Source organism: Macrotis lagotis, chromosome 2, assembly GCF_037893015.1.
Source record: "Macrotis lagotis isolate mMagLag1 chromosome 2, bilby.v1.9.chrom.fasta, whole genome shotgun sequence".
NCBI classification, from domain to species: Eukaryota; Metazoa; Chordata; class Mammalia; order Peramelemorphia; family Peramelidae; genus Macrotis; species Macrotis lagotis.
The window spans coordinates 337,099,316-337,121,793 of record NC_133659.1 but is presented as its reverse complement, the minus strand read 5'-3'; the positions used below and the strand labels follow the sequence as shown (position 1 = coordinate 337,121,793).

General features: G+C 49.0%; 1 protein-coding gene across 6 annotated transcripts in view; it reads right to left on the bottom strand.

Moving 5' to 3' along the window:
• The window catches only part of PLXNB2 (plexin B2), a 92,861-nt gene that overhangs the window by 57,516 nt on the left and 12,867 nt on the right, over window positions 1–22,478 (bottom strand). For 3 of the 6 annotated variants that reach the window (XM_074227192.1, XM_074227188.1, XM_074227189.1), the window contains exon 2: window positions 13,566–13,717. Coding sequence is in view for 4 of the 6 variants with exons in the window: in XM_074227188.1 (XP_074083289.1) it covers window positions 13,566–13,600 (35 nt within the window). In the remaining 2 variants the exon portion in view is untranslated. Of the gene's footprint in view, window positions 1–1,372; window positions 1,691–13,565; window positions 13,718–15,692; window positions 16,394–22,478 lie in introns of those variants that run through there. The other 3 variants (XM_074227190.1, XM_074227187.1, XM_074227193.1) reach the window with 3 other exon arrangements.

Genomic DNA, 22,478 nt, shown 5'->3' with positions numbered 1-22,478 from the left:
TGTTGAACGCGACTGAACAACAGCTAACTAGCAGGAACTGTGCTAAGGGTTGAGAATATAAATACAAAAAAAGAAAGACAGTCCCTAGTCCGACTCCAGGGAGGGCCAGGTGGCAGACATCTTCCTTCTCAAGGGATAGTCTGTCTGGAAACTCACCTCCTCAGGGAAGCCTTCCTGGATTGGTGTTCCCAGTCTGGGAACACCAGCTCCCATCCAGAGGGCCCCCCCTTCCCTAAACCTTTCCCTTTCAGGGCAGCCCTGCCCCTTGAGCTGCCCAGCCCTCCCACACCCACAGCCCTGACTGCACATGCCTCAAGGCTGAGCTCACACACACACACACACACACACATACGCCTGGCAGAGTCTGGGCCCGGTGTACAGCCACACCCGGCCCGCTCCCCTGTCCTTCCAACAATGAGTCAAGGTCCTGGAGTGAGGCAGGCCTCGGCCTTGGGGTGATTATCTTCCCTTCCCTTTTAGCCCCAGATGGGGTATGAGATGGTCATGGAGACTGTGTGAGACAGGACCCTTTTCTTGACCCAGGAAGCTTTCTTAGATGAACCTCCAAAACTTCCCTCCACTCCCCATGGGTTCCAGGTCCCTTTCTCTACTGTCTCAACATCGGCGGAGTCTGGGCTCCCACAGATAGCTGTGAGCGGCTTCCCTCTCAGCCCCACTTCTCTCCTGGCACACCCTGGGGCAGACATCAGGGAGGGAGCCCCTCAGAAACATACCATATTTAAAACTCCATTGAAGAGTAAACACAAGATGGGAGAACAACTGGTTCCTTGGGAAGCACAGCAAGGGGGGTGAGATAAAGGGGGACAGCAAGGGGGTGGGGTGGGATGAAGGGGGAGCCAGACTTTCTGAACAGGCTAGGGATGTCCATAGCCATGCATCCTCCCGCCCCTTCTTCAGAGCCTGGGGTTGGCAAATGGTGCTTAAGCTTAATAAGGCTTGGAGAAGATGGCTGCCCATCTCCTTGGCCTCCTTTTAGGGACCTACAACCCCAAATTTTCATCTTGGGATCATGGGCGAGGGCCTGGTGGTTCCTCTGGTCTCCTTTCCTGGCCTAGAAGACTCCTTAAAGACTGAGAAGTCCCTCACCCCTTTAAAAAAACCACCTTCCAAAAAATGAAAAATAAAAAAATAATTAAAAAAAAAACCCATCTTCCAAACGTTGGACCCAACCCCTGAACTCCAAACACCTGGTCCTGGGGTTAGGCCAGCACCCTGAATCCCTGAGTCCAAAGTGAGAGCTGAGGTTAGACTTGGGCACCTTGGGGGAAGGGGTGGCAAAGCATCCATTACCATTCTTTCAGGGCCAGGAGGTCAGGGAGCTCCACAGATTTCTCCCTCTAACCAGACTTACCCAGGCCACATGAGAAGAAAGTCCTCTGGGAAATCCTCCATTAAACAGCTGCTGTGTACGGTGACCAAGGCTCAGGGCTCCTCTCCTTCTTATGGCTGATACTTGCCAGCTTGGAGTAAGGCTGAGGCTGGGACAGGGCCCCAGAGGTTTTCGGGGTGTGAGCACAAAGAGAGATGCCCCCCCCCCAATGCCGGTAGCAAGCGGTAGAGAGGGACTTCTTCTAGAGGCGTCTTACCTGGGCCGAATGCCAAAGGGAGGCAAGGCCAGGTGAGTCAATGCCTGGCCGCCTGAGGGTGGGGCTGCAGCTGAGCTGCTTTGGCTTTTCAGGAGGTGGGGCAGAGCCCAGTCCAAGCCCTGTCACCTGCCACCTCCCCCAAGTTACCTCTTGTGACTTAAAGACCTGAACCTTGATTGTTAATGTTTCTACTTCGACCCCTTATTGCCCATTTCCAACCAACAAAACCCCAGGGAGGTATACGTCCCTACAGGATTCCCCCCTCCCCCACCCAGGGGATCCCTAAGAACAAAGATAGCTCTATTCTTCAATTAGGTAGAGTGGGAAGCTTGGGTCTGAAGCCCTGGACTCACATCCTAATGTCCGTTCCTTTCCTTGGGACCTCAGGTTCCTCAGCTGTTCAATGAAGAGGCTAGACTAGTCACTGGGGTCTTCCCCAGCACTGAAGAGGGGGTGCCTTGTTCTTCCTCCCCCTGGAAGACTTGAGTCCCTGGGACTGGGCATGTGCATGTGGAGGGGGTGGTGGTTGCTCCCAGGCCCCAAACTGTGGGCAGGAGGAGATAGCAGAACATGGTCCAAGCACACAGACAGGTTTCTGGGGAGGGGGCCTTCCCTGTTCTCAGTTGGAACAGTCAGTCGAAGAGTCCTTGGCCCAGCTCGGACAACAATCAGGTCACAGCAGTGATGAGGAAAGCTACTCTTCACACTTGAGGAGGGGGGTGAACACTTTGGGGGGAAATTATGGACCCAGGAGGGGAAGGGACTTTGCCCAGTCGCTTGGGTCATCCTGGTCCTTCCTTTTCCCTCTTAGCTGATGGAGCTGCTTGGTTGGACATAGGTAGACACCTTGGGAGAGAGCAGGACCACAGAAGACAAAGAGATGACAAGCAAGTAAATGAGGTTGGGCACCAGGACAATGGCTTTGAAGAAGCCTGCTGTTCTGCCTGTGCCCTGAAGGCCAAGTTGCCAGTTTGTGCTTTTCCTGCAGACCCTGGTGCCCCACCTACCCAGCATTCATGTGACAGAAGGCACAAGGGGGCCAGATTGCCAGTGCCCTCTGTGATGCTGACACTGAAATCTGGGGCAACCTGATGGGCATGCACACAGGGCTGAGCCCCTGGGAGAGGCCTTCCCACCAGTCTGGCTGCCCGCCATCTGCCCATGAAGAGGCCTCAGAAAGGCTGAGGAGCAGGAGAGGCAGCAGTACTGATGATGGGGAATGCCTGCACTCGGAGTGGGCAGGATGTCCTCTGGGGTCTTGCCCACTCTAGTCCTATAATTTCAACTGCCCCAAGGATGGGTGGGAATCCTTCCATCTCAGGCTTGGGCCCATATCTCCTAGTTCTGTTTCCAGAACATCACATTTTCTCTTTCCCATCCAGTTCCAGAGGAGAGAAGCAATGCTACACCAGCTCAGGCTGGCCAAGCCTAGCTTCTACCTCAGACCCAGGAACCAAGCTAAAACAGCTTCTGGCCAAGAGCAACATGAGCAAGAAGGGACCTTAGAGAACAGCTGGGGGGACTCAAAGAGGGCAAGGTACTTATCCAAGGTCACCCAGCTAGTTAATAGCAGAGTCAAAATTTCTAGTACCAAAGCCTCCACATCTCTTCTCTTCTCAAGCCTTCAACCTACCTCCTTCAAGCTTGTCTCAGGAAAAAAGAAAGGAGAGAGAGAGAGACAGAAACAGAGACAGAGAGACAGACAGAGAGAGAGAGAGAGAGAGAGAAAAGAATAAATAGAAAATAGATTGGAGGGAAATACACAGCTAAAAAAAAACAAACTAGGGGCGGCTAGGTGGTGCAGTGGATAAAGCACCGGCCCTGGAGTCAGGAGTACCTGGGTTCAAATCTGATCTCAGACACTTAATAATTACCTAGCTGTGTGGCCTTGGGCAAGCCACTTAACCCCATTTGCCTTGCAAAAATCTACAAAAAAAACCCCAACCAAAACTGTGATTGTAAAAGGGAAATCACCACCCATAAAATGAAAGAGGAGAGCAAATGGATTAGAAAGCAGAATTCAAAAATATGTTCTTAACAAGAAACACACTTGAAACAGACACACACAGAGTTAAAATAAGGTCCTGGAGCAGAATTCATTTAAAAAGGCAGGGGTAGCAATCATGATATCAGGAAAGAATAGACCTAAATAAAAGAGATTATCAGAGAATCTATGTTTTGGTAATAGATATCACAGATAAAGAAGTAAAAGCAATCCCCTAGACACATATGTATCAAATGACATAGCATCCAAATTCTTAAAGGAAATCAAATGAATCACAGAAGGAAATATCAAAAGTATACTAGTTTAAACACACACACACACACACACACACACACACACACACACAAACAATAAATGAGAAAAAAAGTTAATGAGAAGAATAGAATTTAGAAAGGCTAGACATGATGGACTTCTGGAATGGAAATAAATCTTTTTCTCAGTTGTTTATAACACCTTCACTTAAACTGACTACATACTGGAGCTTAAAAACCTCACAAACAAATTTTAAAAAGCAGAAATATTTAATATACCATTTTTGGCCCATAATGCAATGAAAATTATATTCAATAAGGGGCTGTAGAAACATAGATGGAAATTAATTTAATCTTAAAGAATGGGTAGATCAAAGAACAAATTAATGAGACAAGACAACAAAATTTGTTTTTCTGTTAGGGGAACATGTGTATCTCTAAATACTTATAAAAATAGAGAAAGAGCAGATCAATGAATTGGATATGTCATTTAAAACCTAGAGGATGAACAAATGAAAAATTCCTACACACAAAAAGAAATCTTGAAAAGTCATAAGGAGAGATTAATAAAATGGAAATTAAAAATTCATTGAACTAAACCAAAGAGCTAGTTTTGTGAGAAAGTGAATAAAGTAGATAAACCATTGATCAGTTTGATTAAAAAAAGAAGAAAACCAAATTATCAGTATCAGAAATGAAAATAGCAAATGCACCACCAAATGAAGATGAAATTAAAGCAATTATTAGGAGTTTCTTGCCCAACTATATGTCAATAAAACTGAAAATCTTAGTAAAATGGAAGAAAAGAGGAAGTAAATTAGGTTAATATAAAAAAAATAAGACCAGAAAGATTAAGAGGTGAATTCTACCAAATATTTAAAGATTAATTCCAATGTTTATAAACTAGGAAAACTAAATAAAGGAGCTCTACCAAATTCCTTTTACGACAAAAAATGATTTTGATACCTAAACCAAGGAAAGCAAAAATAAAGAAAACTATGACCCAATTTCCCTAATGTTGATACCAAAATTTTAAATAAAATACTAGCAAATGTTACAAAGATCATAAGCAATGACCAGGTAGGATGTATACAGGAATGTAGGGATGTTTCAATATTAAGAAAATCAATAGCATAATTAACCTTAGAGTAACAAAAACAACAGTAACCATATGACTATCTTAACAGATGTTGAAACATTCATTCCTATTAAAGAAGGCATTAAGAATAAATGGTGGTTTTCTCAAAATAAGTAGTGTCTATCTAAAACCAAGAACATTATTTGAAATGGGGATAAATTAGAGGACTTCCCAATAAGATCAAAGGTTAAGGAAGGATATCTATTATCACCACTATTATTCAACATTGTACTTAAAATGCTAGTTATAACAATGACACAAAAATAAATTGAAGGAATAAGAACAGGAGGCAAAGCTATCACTCTTTACAGATGATTTGATGCTATATTTAGAGAATCCTAAAAAAGCAATTTACAAACTGGTTGAAACAGTTTACAATTTAAAAAACGTTGCAGAATATAAAATAAACTCACATAAATCATTTGCATTTCTATATATCACCAACAGAATAGGAAAGAGACTATCCATTTAAAATAACTGCAGATAACAAAATACTTGGGAGTCTACCTGCCAAGTCAAACCCAGGAACTAAATGATTACAATTACAAAATACTTTTTGCACAAATAAAAATGAATCTAAATAATTGCAGAAGAATTAATTGTTCATGGGTAGGTCAAGCCAATATAATAAAAATGATGATTGTAAATTAATTTACTTGTTCAGTGCTATACCAATCAAATTATCAAAGAATTATTTTGTAGCTTTAGAAAAAATAACAAAAGTCATTTGGAAGAACAAAACATCAAAAATATCAAGGGAATTGATGAAAAAAATGTGGAGGACGGTGGCCTGGTTGTACCAGATCTCAAACTATAATACAAAATGTAAATCATCAAAACAGTCTGGTACTGGCTAAGAAATAAGAGTGAAGGATCCCTGGAATAGATTAGGTATACAACACACAGTAGAAAATAACCGTAGTAATCTAAGGGTTGATAAACAAAAAGATTTCAAGTTTTGGCGACAAAGAACTCACTATTTGACAAAAATTACTGGGAAAATTGGAGAGCTTGGTAGAAACTAGTCAAAGACCAATGTGTCAAGCTGTTTACTAAGATAAGGTCAGGATGGTCACATGATTTAGACATAAAGGGTGATACTATAAACAAATTAGGGGAGCAAAGAATAGTTTACTTGTCAGATCTATAGATAAGGGAAGAATTTATGACACAACAAGAGATAGAGAAACTCACAGGAAGTAGAATAGATCATTTTGATCATAATATTTTAAAATTTTTACACAAATAAAACCAATGCATCCAAAATTAGAAAGAAAGCGAGAAACTAGGAAAGAATTTTTTGCAGAAAGTTTTTCTAATAAAAATATCATTTTTCAAATATCTTGAGGAAACTCAGTCAACTTTACAAAAAGAGCCAGTCCCCAATTGATAAATGATTAAAGAATTTAGGCAAGTAGCTTTCAAAGGAAACCAAAGGTATCTAAAGTTATATGAAAAACATGACATATTATATATGCCATAAAATATAGTCCTATTAGAGACATGCAAATGAAAACAACTGTAAGGTACTACCTCACTCTTATCAGATTGGCTAATATGTCAGAAAAGAAAGATGACAAGTATAGAAGGGGATGTACAAAAGTAGGAACATTAATGAATTGTTGGTGGGTCCAACCACTCTAGAGAGTAATTTGGAACTATGTCCAAAGGGTTATAGAACTTTGTTCCTATAGTATAGGTTATATACTATAGAGATTATGGTACCCTTTGATTCAACTCTACCGCTATTAGGAGGACACAGATGTACAAAAATACTTTTTTTGTTGTGGCAAAGAATTGGAAAACGAGGGGATGCCTAACAGCTAGAGAACGACTGACCAGATTGTGCTGTATGATTATAATGGAATAGTGTTACGCTCTAAGAAATGATGAACAAGCAGATTTCAGGAAAAAAAACCTGGGAACACATATGAATTAACACAAAGTGAATTGAGCAGAAGGAGAACAAGGTAAACAGTAATAGCAGTACTGTATGGTGATCAGCTATGAAAGACTTAGCTACTCTGACCAAGAAAATGATTCATCGAATTCATGATGGAAAATGCTAGCACCTCTGGAGAGAGAACTGATGGACTCAGGTCATGTAGATTGAAACAATTTTTCCTTTATTTTTCTTGTCTTTGTTGTTTAGTTATTTTCAGCCGTAATGGATTTTACAGATGAAGAAACTGAGGCAAACAGGGGTATTTTCCTACAGTCATACAACTGGTAAGTGTCTGAGGCCAGATTAGATGTCATAAGGATGAATATTCCTGATTCTAGGCTTGACACTCTTATTGATTTTACCATTTAGTGGCCCCCACCTTTTTTGGCAACATGGATAAAATAGACATATGTTTTGCAGGATTTCATATGTATAATTGATATCATGTTGCTTTTCTTCTCAATGGGTGAAGAAGTGGTGGGAAGGAGAAAATTCAAAACTCTTTCTTAAAAAGAAAGCCCCTACCCCAACTCCTGCCTTCTAACATCCTGGGATTGTGGACATCCATCCTTTTCACTCATTCAAGATTCCTCTTCCCATTCCTATGTCCATCCCTAGGGCCAATACCTAGTTCCTGACCACCTGGAGAATGGTGCTGAATGAGGCCGAGGTGAGGATACAGAGACTTCCAGGACCTAAATGCAGGGCAGAGACGGCCCTCATCATCCTGGTGCCAATGAGAGAACACTATCCTCCTGAGATGTCTTGGCTAGGAGCCAAGGGGAGACCAGTCCAGTTGAGTCACTGCCTATCTCTTGGCTCTAAAACAAACCCAGACTATCCTCATTTTATTTACTACCAACAATGACAGATGGGAGAATCCCTTGAAATTCAGGAGATTCTTAGCCATCTCTCAAACCCTTTTCCATAGCCTATGGATGTCCAAGTGAAAGAGTCATTGCGAATGTTCTTCCCGACACCAATGGTCCAGATGGTGTCTCCCCAACCCCCACCTCACTCCACCTTGCCAACAGTGACAGATGTGCTGAGTAGGGACTAAGGAAGATAGGAGTGAGCGAGGAATGCTATCTTCAGGTATTTGAAGAGCCTCCATGGGCAAAAGGGATAGACTGTTCTGAAAGATCCCAGACAGGGTGGGGAGTAAAGAGGGAGATTTAAATTTGAGTCATTCCAAAGTACAATGGCAGGCCTGAAGAACAAGGGGATCTCCTCCCTTCAAGCAGAGGTTGGATGGCATCTTGTCAGGATTCTTACATGGGGCGGGGGGAATGGATGGATGAATAGATGGCCTCTGGGGTCCCTTCCTGCTCTGATGACTGAGATTTTGTGATTCTTTTATTTTTGCCTAGTCCCCTGAGCCCAGGCCAAACCATCTCTATTTAGATATGTTGGAGACAGAAGGCAACTAAGTAGGCCCAGAAATGAGGGCCTCACATCTTCCACTTCTGGGAAACCCCCCCAACCCAGCAGAATCTATAGGGAGTGCAGGGTAAGAGGGTAGCCCACCATCAAATTTCAAATTCCTCCCATTCCCTGACCAGCACCCTACCCCCCACCACTCCACAAGCCCTTCCCCCTGGCTCTCAGAGGAAATGAAGCCCACCAGGGAGCAGGATAATTGGATGGGCTCCATGGGGAAAGGGGGCACCTCAGGTGCACCCTGGAGGACAGTGGGATTTGGATCAGGTGGCATCCTGGATGTGGGAGCATGGCAGGGGGCAGCAGAGGGAGTTGCCTCCAATGCTTTGGACAACTGGGTGAAAGAGAGATTAAAAGGGATCCATCTGGTATGTTTTACAAGAGAACAGATAAGTAGAAATGTGATCATTTCTGTTGGTTTGGGACACACACACGCACACGCACACACACACACACAAACGTCTCCCCCATCAGAATGGAAACTCCTTGAAGGCAGAGACTATTTCACAGAATCTAGATTTAGAGTCAGGAAGACCTGAGTTCAAATTCTGCCTCAAACTAGGAAATCACTTTGCCTGTCTGTCTCAGTTTCCTGAACTGTGAAATGAGGCTAATAAGAACATTTCACTTCCAGAGTTATAGTGATCTAAAGAGATAATGTCTGACAAAGTGCTTTGCAAACCTTAGGATGTGCTATCAAGACTAGATGTTTTAGGGGCAGCTAGGTGGCGCAGTGGATAAAGCACCGGCCCTGGAATCAGGAGTAGCTGGGTTCAAATCTGGTCTCAGACACTTAATAATGACCTAGCCGTGTGGCCTTGGGCAAGCCACTTAACCCCATTTGCCTTACAAAAAAAAAACTAAAAAAAAAAAAGACCAAGACTAGATATTTTGAATGTCTTAGTGTCATCTAGCATGATGTTGGGCCCACAGAAGGTGCTTAATATGGATTGGACTGATGAGAATCTCAAGAAAGGTGGGGGAGGGGCAGTGAGCTGCCTGGGGAAGTGGGGCATGAGAGGAGGCCAGGTGAGATTCAGCTAAATCCTTAAGGATGGGCTGGAGGAGGGACCGAGAGAGAGAGGCAAGGAGACTCATTAGCAGCCCAGTAGGTGAATCCAGGTGAGTGGGGACAGGATCTGGCCTAAGATGGAAGGGGGAGACAAGTTCCCCCCTCGGTCCTCATTAGCATCTCCCCCAAGCCCAGAACGACGTGCTGACGGGAAGTCTCGCCTCAGTCTCCCTGGGGTCTTGTTAGTCCCTTCTGCTGACGCCAGGGTGGGGGCATGGGCAGAGAGATGCAGCTGCAGAGGTCACCTCGAGGGCAGCCCCCAGGCCAGAGGGGGCTCCTCATCCCAGGCCCGTCCACCCCCAGACCCAGCCCAAATCTGCTCAGCCTGGCACAAGCCCAGAGATACTGGCCACCAACTTGGCTCAGGGCCCGGCTGGGCTGCTCCTCAGCCCCTGGCTTTCAGGATTATCAAGAACCCCACTGGGACCCACACTTTCTCCAGATGTGACACTTCTACCTGACCTGCTCCAGTATCCCTCAGGCTCATGACATGTTTCATCAGCAAGAAGACTCATCCTGAGTGAAGCGCTCAGGGCTGGGCCCGGTGACTTCCCTGTGACTCCTTTCTGCCCAGCCCCCCTCAGGCCCTGGATCCCTGTACCCCTCAGGCTGTGCATGGGCCCACCTGGCTTCCCCCAGGGAGCCAGTGAGTGGATTGGTTGGGGCCTAGGACATATGGCTTCCAAGATCCAGTCCTGCAGCAAATGAAATATTTGTCCAGAACTTATCCAGTGAACAGTACGTATTTAATAAATCAAAGCTTGATCCTTCTTTCCTTCCTGCTCCTCAGGAAATTCCTCTACAGGGTGCACTGCCTGCAGACCCCAGCCATGAGAGGCGACTGGTGCAACATTGACCACTGGTTTTACAGGAGACACGGGCCCTAGAGCAGGCAGGCTCTTTACTGGTGGCCTCACAGCAAGGAAGTGGCACGGAACCATGATCATGGAATTTCCTAGTGGATGCCCCTGATCCCAGATTTAGAGCTGGGAAGGACCTTAGAGAAGGGCACATGTCCAAGCTCTCATTGTGACCAACTGTGGGTGAGGTGTTGTGTGAAGAAAGGAAGACACCAACAGGAAAAGACAGACAGTCCCTGCCCTCAGATGTTTACAATCGAACTGGGGAAGACAAAACCGAAGGAAAAGATGAAAAGGAAGGCAGAGAGGGAAAGGCCCCAGGAGGCACCCAGGGTGGGGGCAGAGAGGAGAAACTAGAGAGCTCCCAAATGAGGGCAGCCAGTGGGAGATGGGCAGCGGCCCATCCTGGGCCCTCTCCTTCCCCGGAGGAGTTTAAGGCTCTGCCCTCCAGTCAGAGGGGCAGCAGGGCCCTGATGAAGCATGACAAGGGACAAGATAGAGTTGGATCTTGCCAAGATGAAGAGACTTCCCAATGAAGGGTTTACAGAGGAGGAAACTGAGGTCCAGAGAGGAGAAGCAGTTTGGTCTTGGGAAGACTGCCTAGTTGGTAGGGACTGACTCCAAAGTCTCTGAACCCCAATCTGAAGGGGCCTCATGGGACGGGATGGGGTGTCTCCCAGAGGCCCTAAAGAGGAAATCATTCTTTCCACTGTGACTCATTTGTCGTCTCTTAGAGACCATCCGGACACAAGTACTCACTTCCCTTAGGTCTCTGGGGCATGACCACCAGCTTTGAGGCACCCCTTGTCAGCACCCGCTCACCACAGGGACGAGTAGGGCCAGTGAGCCCGGAGTTACAAATCAGAGAAGTTGATTCAGGACACAGAAGGGCTGGGAGGGGAGAAAAAAGGACTGGCCCATAGGTCTTTGAAACATCACAAAAACCTCTCCAGATCCTCTGCAGACCCACACTGTGCTGCCCAGCCATCCCTCAAGGCCCAGCCTTCTCTATCTGAGAAGCAATAAAATCAAGTAGAGCCTCAGACCTGTCCTGGGTGTGAAGCTGGACTGTCCTTCAGGCTGCAGGCCTGGGCCCTGGGAAATAGGAGAAGAAAAGATGCCCCTTCTAGAGACCCATCCTTAACTAGGTGCCTGAGGGAAGATGCACATCAGATAGAGCATTCACCAACCCCAACTGGGATCTTGACCTTGACCTCTGGAAAAAGACAGAAGCCCCTAGCCAGAGCTTGGGGGGAGGGGTGGTGTGGAGATTGGGGACTCAGGATAGTGATTCCTGCCAGGGCAAGGGCTTGGGCAGGATCTGAGGGAAGGAACTTGCTACCCCCGCCCACCCCCTGGCCCCAGGGAGGGGAGTGGAAGGGAGGGGAGAGAGAGCCATGTGTACCAGGAGCCTCTTCCCAGAGAGGAAGAGAGCCCTATAATCTGCTCATCAGCCTGTCAGAGAGTCAATGGTCACCCCCAAACTGGTCCTTAAGCTATCACGGGCGTCAGGGTAGCCTCCCCGCCTCCTCCCCGCTAATCACAGGCTTCTACACTACAATTAACACCCGCTGCCTTCGCTAGCTCTCCACCAACTGTCTGTCACACGTGTGTGTGTGTGTGTGTGTGTGTGTGCATGTGTAAGATGAGGAAATTGTGTAAGAAGGACATGCATGCACACTAATCCACAAAGGATCATATGGACTCTCTGTCTCTATCTGTCTCTTTATCTCTAGGTCTTTGGATGACACAACCAAAGAAATCCCCTGAATGAAGGGAGGTGGTCCCCCACACTGCCTTCCCAATGATCCACTAATCTCATCCCCATACTGGGGGGGGGGTCCCTCCCACTGGATTCCCCCCCACAAAGAGAAAGACAGAGACCCCCAATGGAGAATGAAGGGGGGTCTCCTGAGCCCTCTGAGAAAGGGACCTTGTGAGATCATCCTGTCCATTCCTGTGCCTCCAGGAAGGTGTAGTCAGAAGAGGCCCTGCCCTGATTCTGATCTGTATCCCATACCCCTTTCTCATGGCCACAAGAAGGTTGCTCCTATTCTTTCATTAATAGAACTCCCAGGAAGGAAAGGACTCTCCTCAATCCATGTTCCCAAATTCTCCCAATTAGGAAATAATGTTTGCCCTTCCACCAAACTGGCAGGCAAGAAACAATCTCCCCACTATGAGAACTACTCAGAAAGAGACCAAGCAGATGGAGAAGCCACCTCCTTGGGAACCAAGCTCCCATCAGGACAAGGACCAACAGAAAGAAAAGTTTTACAATGAGAAACAGGCCGTTTTAGAAATAGATGCCTCACATCCAGTTCCATCCTCAACCCCCAATCAAGACAAAGGAAATTCAAGATTTGGGGCTCCTGAGATAATAAGATCTGAATCCTAGAACTCAACTCCATCCTCTGATCCTTCTCTCCACTCCCATAGTCATCACCCTAGCTCCATTCCTTGTCGCCTCCTGCCCAGACACTTGGAATCACCTCCTAACCTGCATCCAGACCCTCCTCTCTGCAATCCATTCTCCACTAAACTGCCAAATAGCTCTTCCTAAAGCTCAGCTTGGATCATGGAATGTTCACGTGGTTGGATTGGGGTGAGACACCAAGAAGAAATTCCCAGCTCTGATCTAGTTGGAAGGGACAGATGAGCAGAAGATGGGGAGCAGAAGGTTGAGGACCAATCTGCCCATCACCCCAGGGCCTGAGGTCGCTGGTCCCTTCTCCAAAGCTCTCCTTCCTTTCCCACCAGCTACACCTTCTGGCCCACCTTTAGATTGGAAGTTTCCAGAGGGCAGGGACGCTTCATCTGTATTTGTCCTTAGCTCAGGACCTGAGACAGGGAGGTGCTTTATCACCAATGTGTGCTGATCAGTGACTAGTGGACCCTAGGGACCCTGAGCCAACACCCATCATTCCCTCAAGAGTTTTTCCCAAGGCCAAAAACAACAACAGAGAAAATGGTTTCAAGAAAAAATCAGTTTCTGGACAACTGAGCTCACATTCACTCTTTTGTTCCCAGACTAATGGTTTGGGAGGATGTGATTTGCTGGGAAAAAACCAGAGCCACACGACTAGAGGTCTTTTTTCTAGGTTTCAAAGAACTCTTGAGAAGGGCAACAACCATCAATTAGACAAACAACAGTGGAGGCCAGGTGTGCCTGTAATTCTTCCCCAGCCTCCCACAGAGGAAGGCAGCTGAGGACCTTCAGGGTCCTCCCAAGACAGGACTGACTTACCCAGGAGAAGTCCTCAGTGGGCTTTCCAGGAACATGGACTGTGTGATCAAGGGCAGAGGCAGGGCTGGGGGCAGGTCTCAGAGCCCCAGAGTGATGGATTCTGTCCAGGAAGGGGTCTCCAGCTCCAGGCTGTGCTGGTCAGCTCTGACCGTCTGTGTAAGGGAAAGAGAAAAAACGATCAGCTGCTGAGAACCACCAGCACCCTTTAGCCCTATTGGGCTCCTCTTGATCCCCAGAGCCCCCAGCCATGAGGGCCAGTTTGGACCCATCTCTGCTATCTTCCCCATGGCTCTGACTCCCACAGAATACCCAGATCTGGGGGTTTGGCATGGAGAGAAAATATTTGATAGACCTTTCTATTCTCACCCCTTCCTTTTCTAACATTAGGCTTTTGTTGGAAGGGTTAGGGTTAGAAGGGGGTATGGGTTCCTGGAGTCAGGAAGACCTCAATTCGAATCTAGCCTGAGATACTAGTGGTGTGACCCTGAGCAAGTCACTTCACCCTGTTTGCCTTAGTTTCCTTATCTGTAAAATGGCAAACCATCGTTGCCAAGAAAACCCCACAAAGCAACTTCACTGGAGGAAATGGAGGCGACGCAGAGTGAGTGAGATGTCAGTGGAGGATTCGAGGCAAGCAGCCAGTAGGACTCAGCCCAGCAAATAAAGGGGAGATGGACTGAGCCCCACCCTCACCCATCATGCACCCCCAGGAGATGCCCAGAAATCAAAGGCTGCCAGCCTAGAGTTTTTTCTCTCCATGTTGGTCTCTCTCACCACCCCCACTTCTACCCCCATGGTCTTTGAGAGAGAATACTGGTGGAGGGGACAAGGCCAGGCTGGGTGGGGTGGAGGCTGTGGGAGGGTGATGAAAGCAGGCCATCTCCTCTCCCCACCCTCTACCCTTCTGGCCAACTAATGGGGAATTCTGAGCTCAGTCTTCAAATTAAAAATAGCTTCTCTCTTTTGTTGAGGCCAAAGAGGGCTGGGTGCACTGTCTGAACCCAGGGCCCAAGGCCCAAATCTGCCCTTCCCAGCTTCAGAGCAGAGCCCAACCCTTCCTTCCCTTCCAGGACCTGTCTCCAGCCTCCAAAGGAGCCCCCCAGAAGCTCTGCCTCAGTGTCTTCTCCCATCTTTCCCCTCACTCCCTGTCCAAACACAAGGAGAGTCCAGGAAGACTTGAGGTCAGAGGATAAGGCTGTTGCTTCTGGGTCAGGCGCCTGGGCCCAGGGCCCAATTGAGCAAACCTCTCCACCCCCAGAATTATAGGCTGAGAGATTTACAACTGGAAGGAGTTTGACAAGCCTAATTCAATCCCTTCATTTTACACAGGAGGAAACTGAGACCCAACTTGAACATGCCAGGGACACAGACATAGAGCTGAAGGAATCTGAGGACATCTCAAACCCCAAATTTTACAGATAGGGGAAATGAGGCAGAAAGGTTCAGTAATTTGTCCACGATCACACTGTACGTCTAAATTCAGATGTCTTTCCAATGCACCAAACTCTGGGCACCCCAAATTTCTAGAAAAGAGACCACCAAAAGGTCAACCTCTCCCTGCCTCCCATCCCCAAAGAAGTCCCAGAGGTATCCATTCTATTCTCCCAGAAGCTCTAAGTAGAGAAAGACGGATGGAGGAGAGGGTCCCAGCTTGCCCTGCTGACTATTTGCTGAATGCATCCCTTGGTCTCTCTTCCTCCTCAGTTTAGGCAGGAGCCCAGACAGGGGAGGCCACCTGGCTGAAGCCAGCCAACCAGTCAGAAACCCCATTTCCGGGGCAGGGTTCTGGGATAGGATCAGAGAAAAGAATCTGCCCCCCAGCACTCTGAGAACCACCAGGGAGGTGGGAAGGGAGCTGAGCTAAGCGCTGGGACCGAAACTCACCCCATTCCCAGAAAACAGGCCCCTATCCACCCGCCCCTGGCCATGTTGACATAGGCAGTGAGCTGCAGCTAGGGCAATATTGACTTTTCAGTGTTGTGTTCCATGACCCGGGACACCAGCCGAGATCACCTCCCTTTGGAAGCCCCTCCAGGCCCACCCACAGTCCCACACAGGCCCTCTGCCCTACCAAGCTCTCCCTTCTCTAGGGCCAAGAGCAGCCAAGTCATGATTTCCCTGACCAACCTGGAGGTAAGAGGAGGATCAGCACCAGCTAACCAATTCACAGGGAGAGAACTGGGGGGTCAGCCGTTAACAGTTGTCCAGGACCCCACAAATGTCAGAGAGACAGGACTTGAGTAAGCCCATCTCGGAGGTCCCAGGGGAGGGTGGTGTCTCCTCTAAGCTGCCTCCTAGAGAGCAGGTAGGAATGCTACAAGGGGGTGTGACAAAACCTCCTCCAACCCACATTCCTCATGACCTCAGGGAGGGGAAAGTCACCTGAGACAGATGCCCAATTCTCTCATGGAGCGGAAACGGAGGTTGCTGAGGGAAGACAAGGAAGCAGGAGGCTTTGGGATAGATGCAATGCCTCAGTCAAGTCACAGCCCATGGCGGGTCCAGCCAGTGACTTCTCATTTTACAGAGGAGGAAGTTGAGGCTTGAAAGGGAAGAATGGCTGGCCCGTGACCAAGTCAAAAAATAAACCAGAAGGTGAAAACAGGGCTGGGTCTACCCTCCTTCTAGCAGGTGAATAATTCCTCTGCCCATCCCCCTGCTCCAAGTAATGGGGAACAAGAGAGCCGGAGTTCCACATTTGTTCACTGGATGGCTCGGACCCATCCTGACCCCTTTGCCCTTACACCCCATTCTCACTATAAATTGACAGAACAAATTCAATGAAATATTCATTAAGCATTTATTGTCTCTAGGCCCCTGGGTTCAGGCCTGGCCTGTTTCCTCAACTCACCACTCATATTCCCATGGTAGGCCTTTGGAGGTACAATACCCAGTCTCCTTCTTTGGACTCTTATTAATCCTATTTAATTGTTCTTCTGTCATTAACTCACTTAAACCAAGACAGTTTTCTCCCTTCTCCAATAGTTGTATTTTTCTTGTTTTTATAATTTTATTTAAGGCATTGGGGGTTGAGTGACTTGCCCAAGGTCACACAGCCAGGCGATTATTAAGTATACATTTGAACTCAGGTCCTCCTGGTTCCAGGGCCAGGGCTCTCTCCACTGCGCCACCTAGCCACCCCACATCTATTTCATTGGGAGGGCAGGGCCAGCCATGATGGTTGTTACTCATTTGTTGGATGGTGTCTGATTCCAGGTGACGCCATGGATAGAGTCCATGGGGTTTTCCTGACCAAGATACTGGAGAGGTTTGCCACTGATTTCCTTCTCCAGTGTGTCCCTGCTTTTCAGATGAGGAACAGTTTAATCCAAATTCTGCAAACTGGAATAAACCATACACCCCACGCACTCCCCATACCTGCACCCACACACAGCTTTGGGAAGGGTTGACACAGGGTTGTTCTCTGCGAGACCCCCATTGGCTAGAATCCGAACCAGCTCCCCTAACTTCCAATTGTAGTAAATCAGATAAGTTGAGGAAAGAGGAAGTGGGGGGAGGGGGAAGGATCCTAGGGCTCGATTCTCAGACTCACCAGAGGGAGGATGGAGAAAAGCTCCTGAGCCCCTCCCCCAGCTCTCCAGGACAGGTGGGGCAAAGTCTGCAAAATCTACCTGCCAGGGAGTCTACTGACTTTCAGTCACCCAGATCAGCAAGCAAAAACTCCCCACAGTCAGCCCAGACACCTAGCTCTGGGCCCCCCAGGGCCTTAGAGGGAGAGATTCTCCACCGAAGACCTTGCCAGCTAGTAAGTGAAAATTCAGATTTGAACTCAGGGTCTCTTGAGCAATAGTCCTAACCATTCATAGGATCTTTTACAGAAGTGGCCCTCTCCACACCCAGGTTCCTGCTTGGCCTGCAGAAATGGTCCCCCCAGGAAGGGAGGTCTATGGGGCCCTGGAGGGCCAAGTTCAGAAATAGGGTATGGACAGAGGCTTCTCGCTGGAGAGCAGGGCAGAGGCCCCAAGCTTTAGAAGATCTAGGAGCTGGACCTGCTCTATGGGAGCTTGGGACCCCTGACCCTGCTGAAGCAGAGCCCCCACCCACCTGCCCTTGCCAGACCAGGGAGGGCAGGGAGTGAAGCTATTCCTGACCTTCAAAGTATCCAGTCCCTGACTTGCCATGAGATTGGAGTGAGTTTGAAGAAGAAAGGGGCCCCCCAGTCTAAGATGGAGGGTGTGGTGTGGTGGGGAAGGGGATTCTGCTGGAATCTCAGGGTCCACAGGTCCGCAAGGTCCCGCTCAGGAAGAGGGGCTAAGGGATCACTTTTGTTGGAATGGGGGCAGGGGAGAGGCCCTGTCTGGCTCACGCAAATCCAACTTCTTTCTTATGAACCAAAATAAATACTCAGATCCCAGGCCTGTAAACAGGAAATTGTGGTCACTGAGGCTGTGGCATCCAGAGCTCCCCCAATCCATCCCTGTTTGTAAGAGAGAAAAACCCAGGGCCAAAATTCCATCCATTCTGGAAGCCAATGTCCTTCGGGCTGGCCACAGGAATTCTGGGGCAGCCCAGCACTGGTTCGACAACCCCAGGAACGAATGCTGGCCCCGACTCATCCCAAAAGGAGCCTGGAACCAGGCCAGGACTGAGGGAGGGCCAAGCACAAGAGGGAAGTGCCAGGCCAGTACCCCCCATGGACACAGATGTCCTCAGGATCCTGGTTGGGGTTGACCCCTGAGCCTGGAGGCAGTGGTCAGAACCCGATGTCAACCCCGTCCAGGGGCAAAGGTGGGAACATAAAGATTCATAATTGCTGACCATCCATCCATTAGTTCCCTGGGTCCTCAGTGCCGGCTGGGGTCACCATGTTTAGAGGTGAGAAGTTGGGGCAGCTCCAATGGGACAGACCTGTCTGTGTGAGGGGGCTTTTGAGGCTGAGAGGGGCAGGAAAGGGCCCAGACCAGTTGGCAGGCCAGGCAATCTTTCTCTTCTCTGGCCTAGCTGTGGGACTTGGGACAGCCTGGGCCTAAGCTCCACCTTCATCTGTAGGCATTGCCTGAAACCCCCCTCTGTCCCCACAAGTAGTCTTCCAGATTCAAAGGTCTGGAGTCATTAAGGGCTTTCATAAATGGACTATGGCAATGGAAGGCAAAGTAGGGGGACCCAGTGAGGCCAAGCAGCCAGGGGGTGGGGACCCCCAGTTTGGCCACTGGCCAATGCTCTTCCTGCAGGGACCTGTGGGCCACCAGATGATATTTTCCCAACCGGATTAAATATTTACCAGTAGGAAGGGTTGGGCTGGGGGTACCCTGGGTCCCTTCTTGGACAGTGTCCTGACACTGCCAGGGAATAAAGCCAATACAGACTCAAGTCAAAGCCATCTCAAGTTACCATCACAAAAGGCCAGAGATTGGAGAGTGGGCACATGGGGGATGATGGGGGGAATGTGGGAGTCAGGACACTTCTGCAAGATGAGCTCAGTCACCCATACTCTAACCTCTTTGGGAGCTATTCTTAACTTGGGGTTCAAGGATCCCTAAGAGGTTGGCGTTGGAAAATGGAGGATTCTACCAATAACCTTAATGTGCAAAATCTACTCCCAGGATTTTTCTTATCGCAGTCCCCAAAGGTGGGGATAATGGAGCAGGCTTCGATAGAGGGGGTCATTGTCACAGTCATTAGTCAGGAATCCCCCACCCCATCAAGAGATCCCTTCTCCCTAACCCTGTCTCCAGTTTCCAATAAGCTAGAAGCCTTAGTTCCATTTCTCAGATGGAAGAACTAAGGTGGGAGCAGACAAGTGGCCCAGTGGTTAGAACACCAGCCCTGGAGTCAGGAGGATCTGAGTTCAAATTCGGCCTGAGACACTTAATGATTGCTTGGTTGTGTGGCCTTGGGCAAGTCACTTAACCCTGTTGCCTTAGATTAAAAAAAAAAAAGAAAAAAGTGACAGCAAAAAACTGCTCCCTCTATATAGGAAGAACTAAGGTGGACAGAAAAGGTAATCAGTCACAGGTGCCACAAAAATGGTTCTAACAGGCCCAAGCCTTGCCACACATTCCACTGGAACACAGACAGGACTACCCCCTCCTCCCCCATCCCCATATTGACATGGCCCATTTGTCTTCCTCCACTTGCTTTCCAGCAGGAAACTTGCTGGGATTTCAAACACAGAAAAGAGAGGCAGCCTCTGAGCCCCAAGAACTGAACCAGGCAGAGGGGTGCTCTTGATGGGAGGCCCAAAGCCCAGAGGCTGTGGCGGAACAGAGGCTTGGTGCAAAGGCCAGAGGATGGGATGCCCACATCCCTGGCCGGACTCTCCCAGAGAGGAATCAAAGGCTCTGCTCACCACAGCAAAGCCCAGACGTGGCCTCCAAGTCTGGCCGGGTCCCAGGGGCTGCCGCCCCAACCCAAGCCTGTGCCCTTTGCTCCACGCAGAGCCACACCTTCCCAGCAGACTAGAAGAGCCATGAGGGCAAAGCCTGCTTCCCTTGGGTGTGTTTCTACAGCCCAGAATCCCGTGTCCATCAGTCCAACCCACCCTGATGCTAGATCTCTACCTCAGGCTGCTGAGCAGGAGGCCCTGAATCATCCCTGTGGCCCAGCTTCTGACTAATCCTCGGGTAGAAATCTTATCTGCATTTCAGACGGGGGCTCTGGGAGGCCCTGGTCAGGGTATGCTCCTCCTTTGTCTCTTGGCGTGGACATCACCCACGTCCCCACGCTCCCAGAAGAGCCCCCGAGCCCTTCCCACGGTGACAATCCAGGCATGGCCCAGGGGCCCAGGGCCTCTTCCCATCCAGGAGCCGGCTTGCAGCTGAGCCGCCAGCAGACCTGTCCCCAGGGGCTTGGCAGACAGAGGACGAGCTCCCAGGCTGTTTATCAAGTCACGTCATCACCTCTCCTCTGGAAGATGTATGCCACCAGGCTGCCATCCCCAGGGCTACCAGCCAGTGTGCCCTATTGGAGTATTGGCGTCTATCAGAAGGGGTTGGGGAATACCAGCCCCTGGGCTAGCCAGGATGGACTTGCCGTTCTCAGCCACCATGAGCCAGCTTTACGGTCAGGGGAGGGCAGGCTACCTAAGCTATTATAAACAAGCACTAAGCACTGTGGGAGTTGGGGGGCAGGGGTTCTAGGCCTCAGTGGTCTCCAATGTTCCTTCCAGCTTTGAGTCCTTAAGTCTGGAGTCACCTGCATGGGGGGGTCTTGGGCTGGAGGGGAGCTGAAAAACAACTGGCCAAAGCGGCTTTACCCCACCCCCATTCCCATCCCCAAGGTGCCTGAAAGTCCGCCATCAAAGGTCCTTTCTTTCCTGTTCAGCCTGGCTGTTGCATCGCTCTTCATTTGAGACACATTTGGACCTCCCCTCACCCAAAAGCACTTTTTTATACCCTAAACCTGTGGTTACAGATGGCGATCGGTGGGCCCAGGCACAGAAGGAAAATCTCCCACTCTTACCCGGAGAGTGAGGTGTAGACCACTTTCCCTTCCCAGTCTCCAAGAAAGTAACCAAGTCCCTGCCCCCTCCCCGTGCCTCAGTTTCCCCATCTATAAAATAGGGGGCAGGTGGAATTGAAACCTAGTCTAGAATTTCCTTATTCTTGCCTGGGGGGGATCCACCCCTACATTTCCCCACCCACCCCCTTTCTCCCCCCAGGATTCTCTTAGTCAGCACTTTTGCTAGTACTGGGTGTGTGCTTCAAGAATGCAGGCTCTTGGGGACAGGAATGAGGTGAAAATGTGAACCCTGGAAGGGAAAGGAACTCACAGGGCTGCCAAGTTGCACTCTAGCTCCTGGGACCAGAGGGAGGGGGAGCCAGGACACCTCCAGTGCCCCAAGGACCCAGACACCACCACCCCTGGACCCACTCACACTTAGGCATGGGTGAGAGTGTTCCCTCTCCTCCCTCGCCCCCCAATTTCCTTGACATCCATCCTTAGGGGCCAAGATCTCTCTAGGCAGCCTGTGAGGGCCCAGGACCTGGGGTTATGGCCAGCCCAGCTCCTAAGCCCCCAACGAACCAGGCCTGTTCAGGAGGCTTTGTTCCCACGCCCCCCTTAGCCCGGCTGCCAGAAGAACCTCCATCATGATTGGGCAGTTTGCCAGCTCGAGCCCTCAGCAAGGCCCTGACTGCCTGACTGTCCTTCCCCCCCCAAAGGCCTGCCAGGCCCAGGGCCCAGTTCCTTACTGCTTGCAGGGTAAAGGGTGAGAGTACACAGCATCTGAAACTCAACTGGGAGGATCCAGACTGGATGCCTCCCTTAGTGACCCCAGGCCCTCTTCCCTCTTCCTTCTCCTTGGTGGAGAAGGCAGTACAGCAGGTGGCTTCCAACCCCATGACTGGCCAAAGTGTCTTTGTGAGACCAGTTCCCTCTGGGGCAGTGATGGGAGAAGCACGGGCAGGTTGGAAAGCGACGGTGCTCTTGCTATGACCCTCCTCAGGACTGTACCCCATGCTGTGCTGGATAGAGTCTCTGCTCAAGACCCCCTGCCCCCCAGAGCACAGGATAGACCTACACTCAGATCAAAGGCCCCTAGTTAAATAGACCCTCCTGATGGGATTTCAGAGAATCTTGGAAAAACTTGCATGAACTGATGCTGAGATGAGCAGAACCAGAAAAACATCGTCCACCCTAACAGCAACACGGGGTCGAGGATCAACCTTGATGGACTCACTCACTCCATCAGGGCAACAATCAGGGACAATTTTAGGGGATCTGTGATGGAGAATCCCATCTGTAGCCAGAAAAGGAACTGTGGAGTTTAAATGAAGACCAAAGACTATTACTGTCAATTTTTTAAAAAGTTGTCTTATTTCATACTACACAAATTCGCTATCCCTAATATTTTATTTCTTCCTCAAGGAGATTTTTTTTCTTTCAACACATTCAATTTTGATCAATGTATGGCATGGAAACACTGTAAAGACTATCAGACTTGCCTTCTGT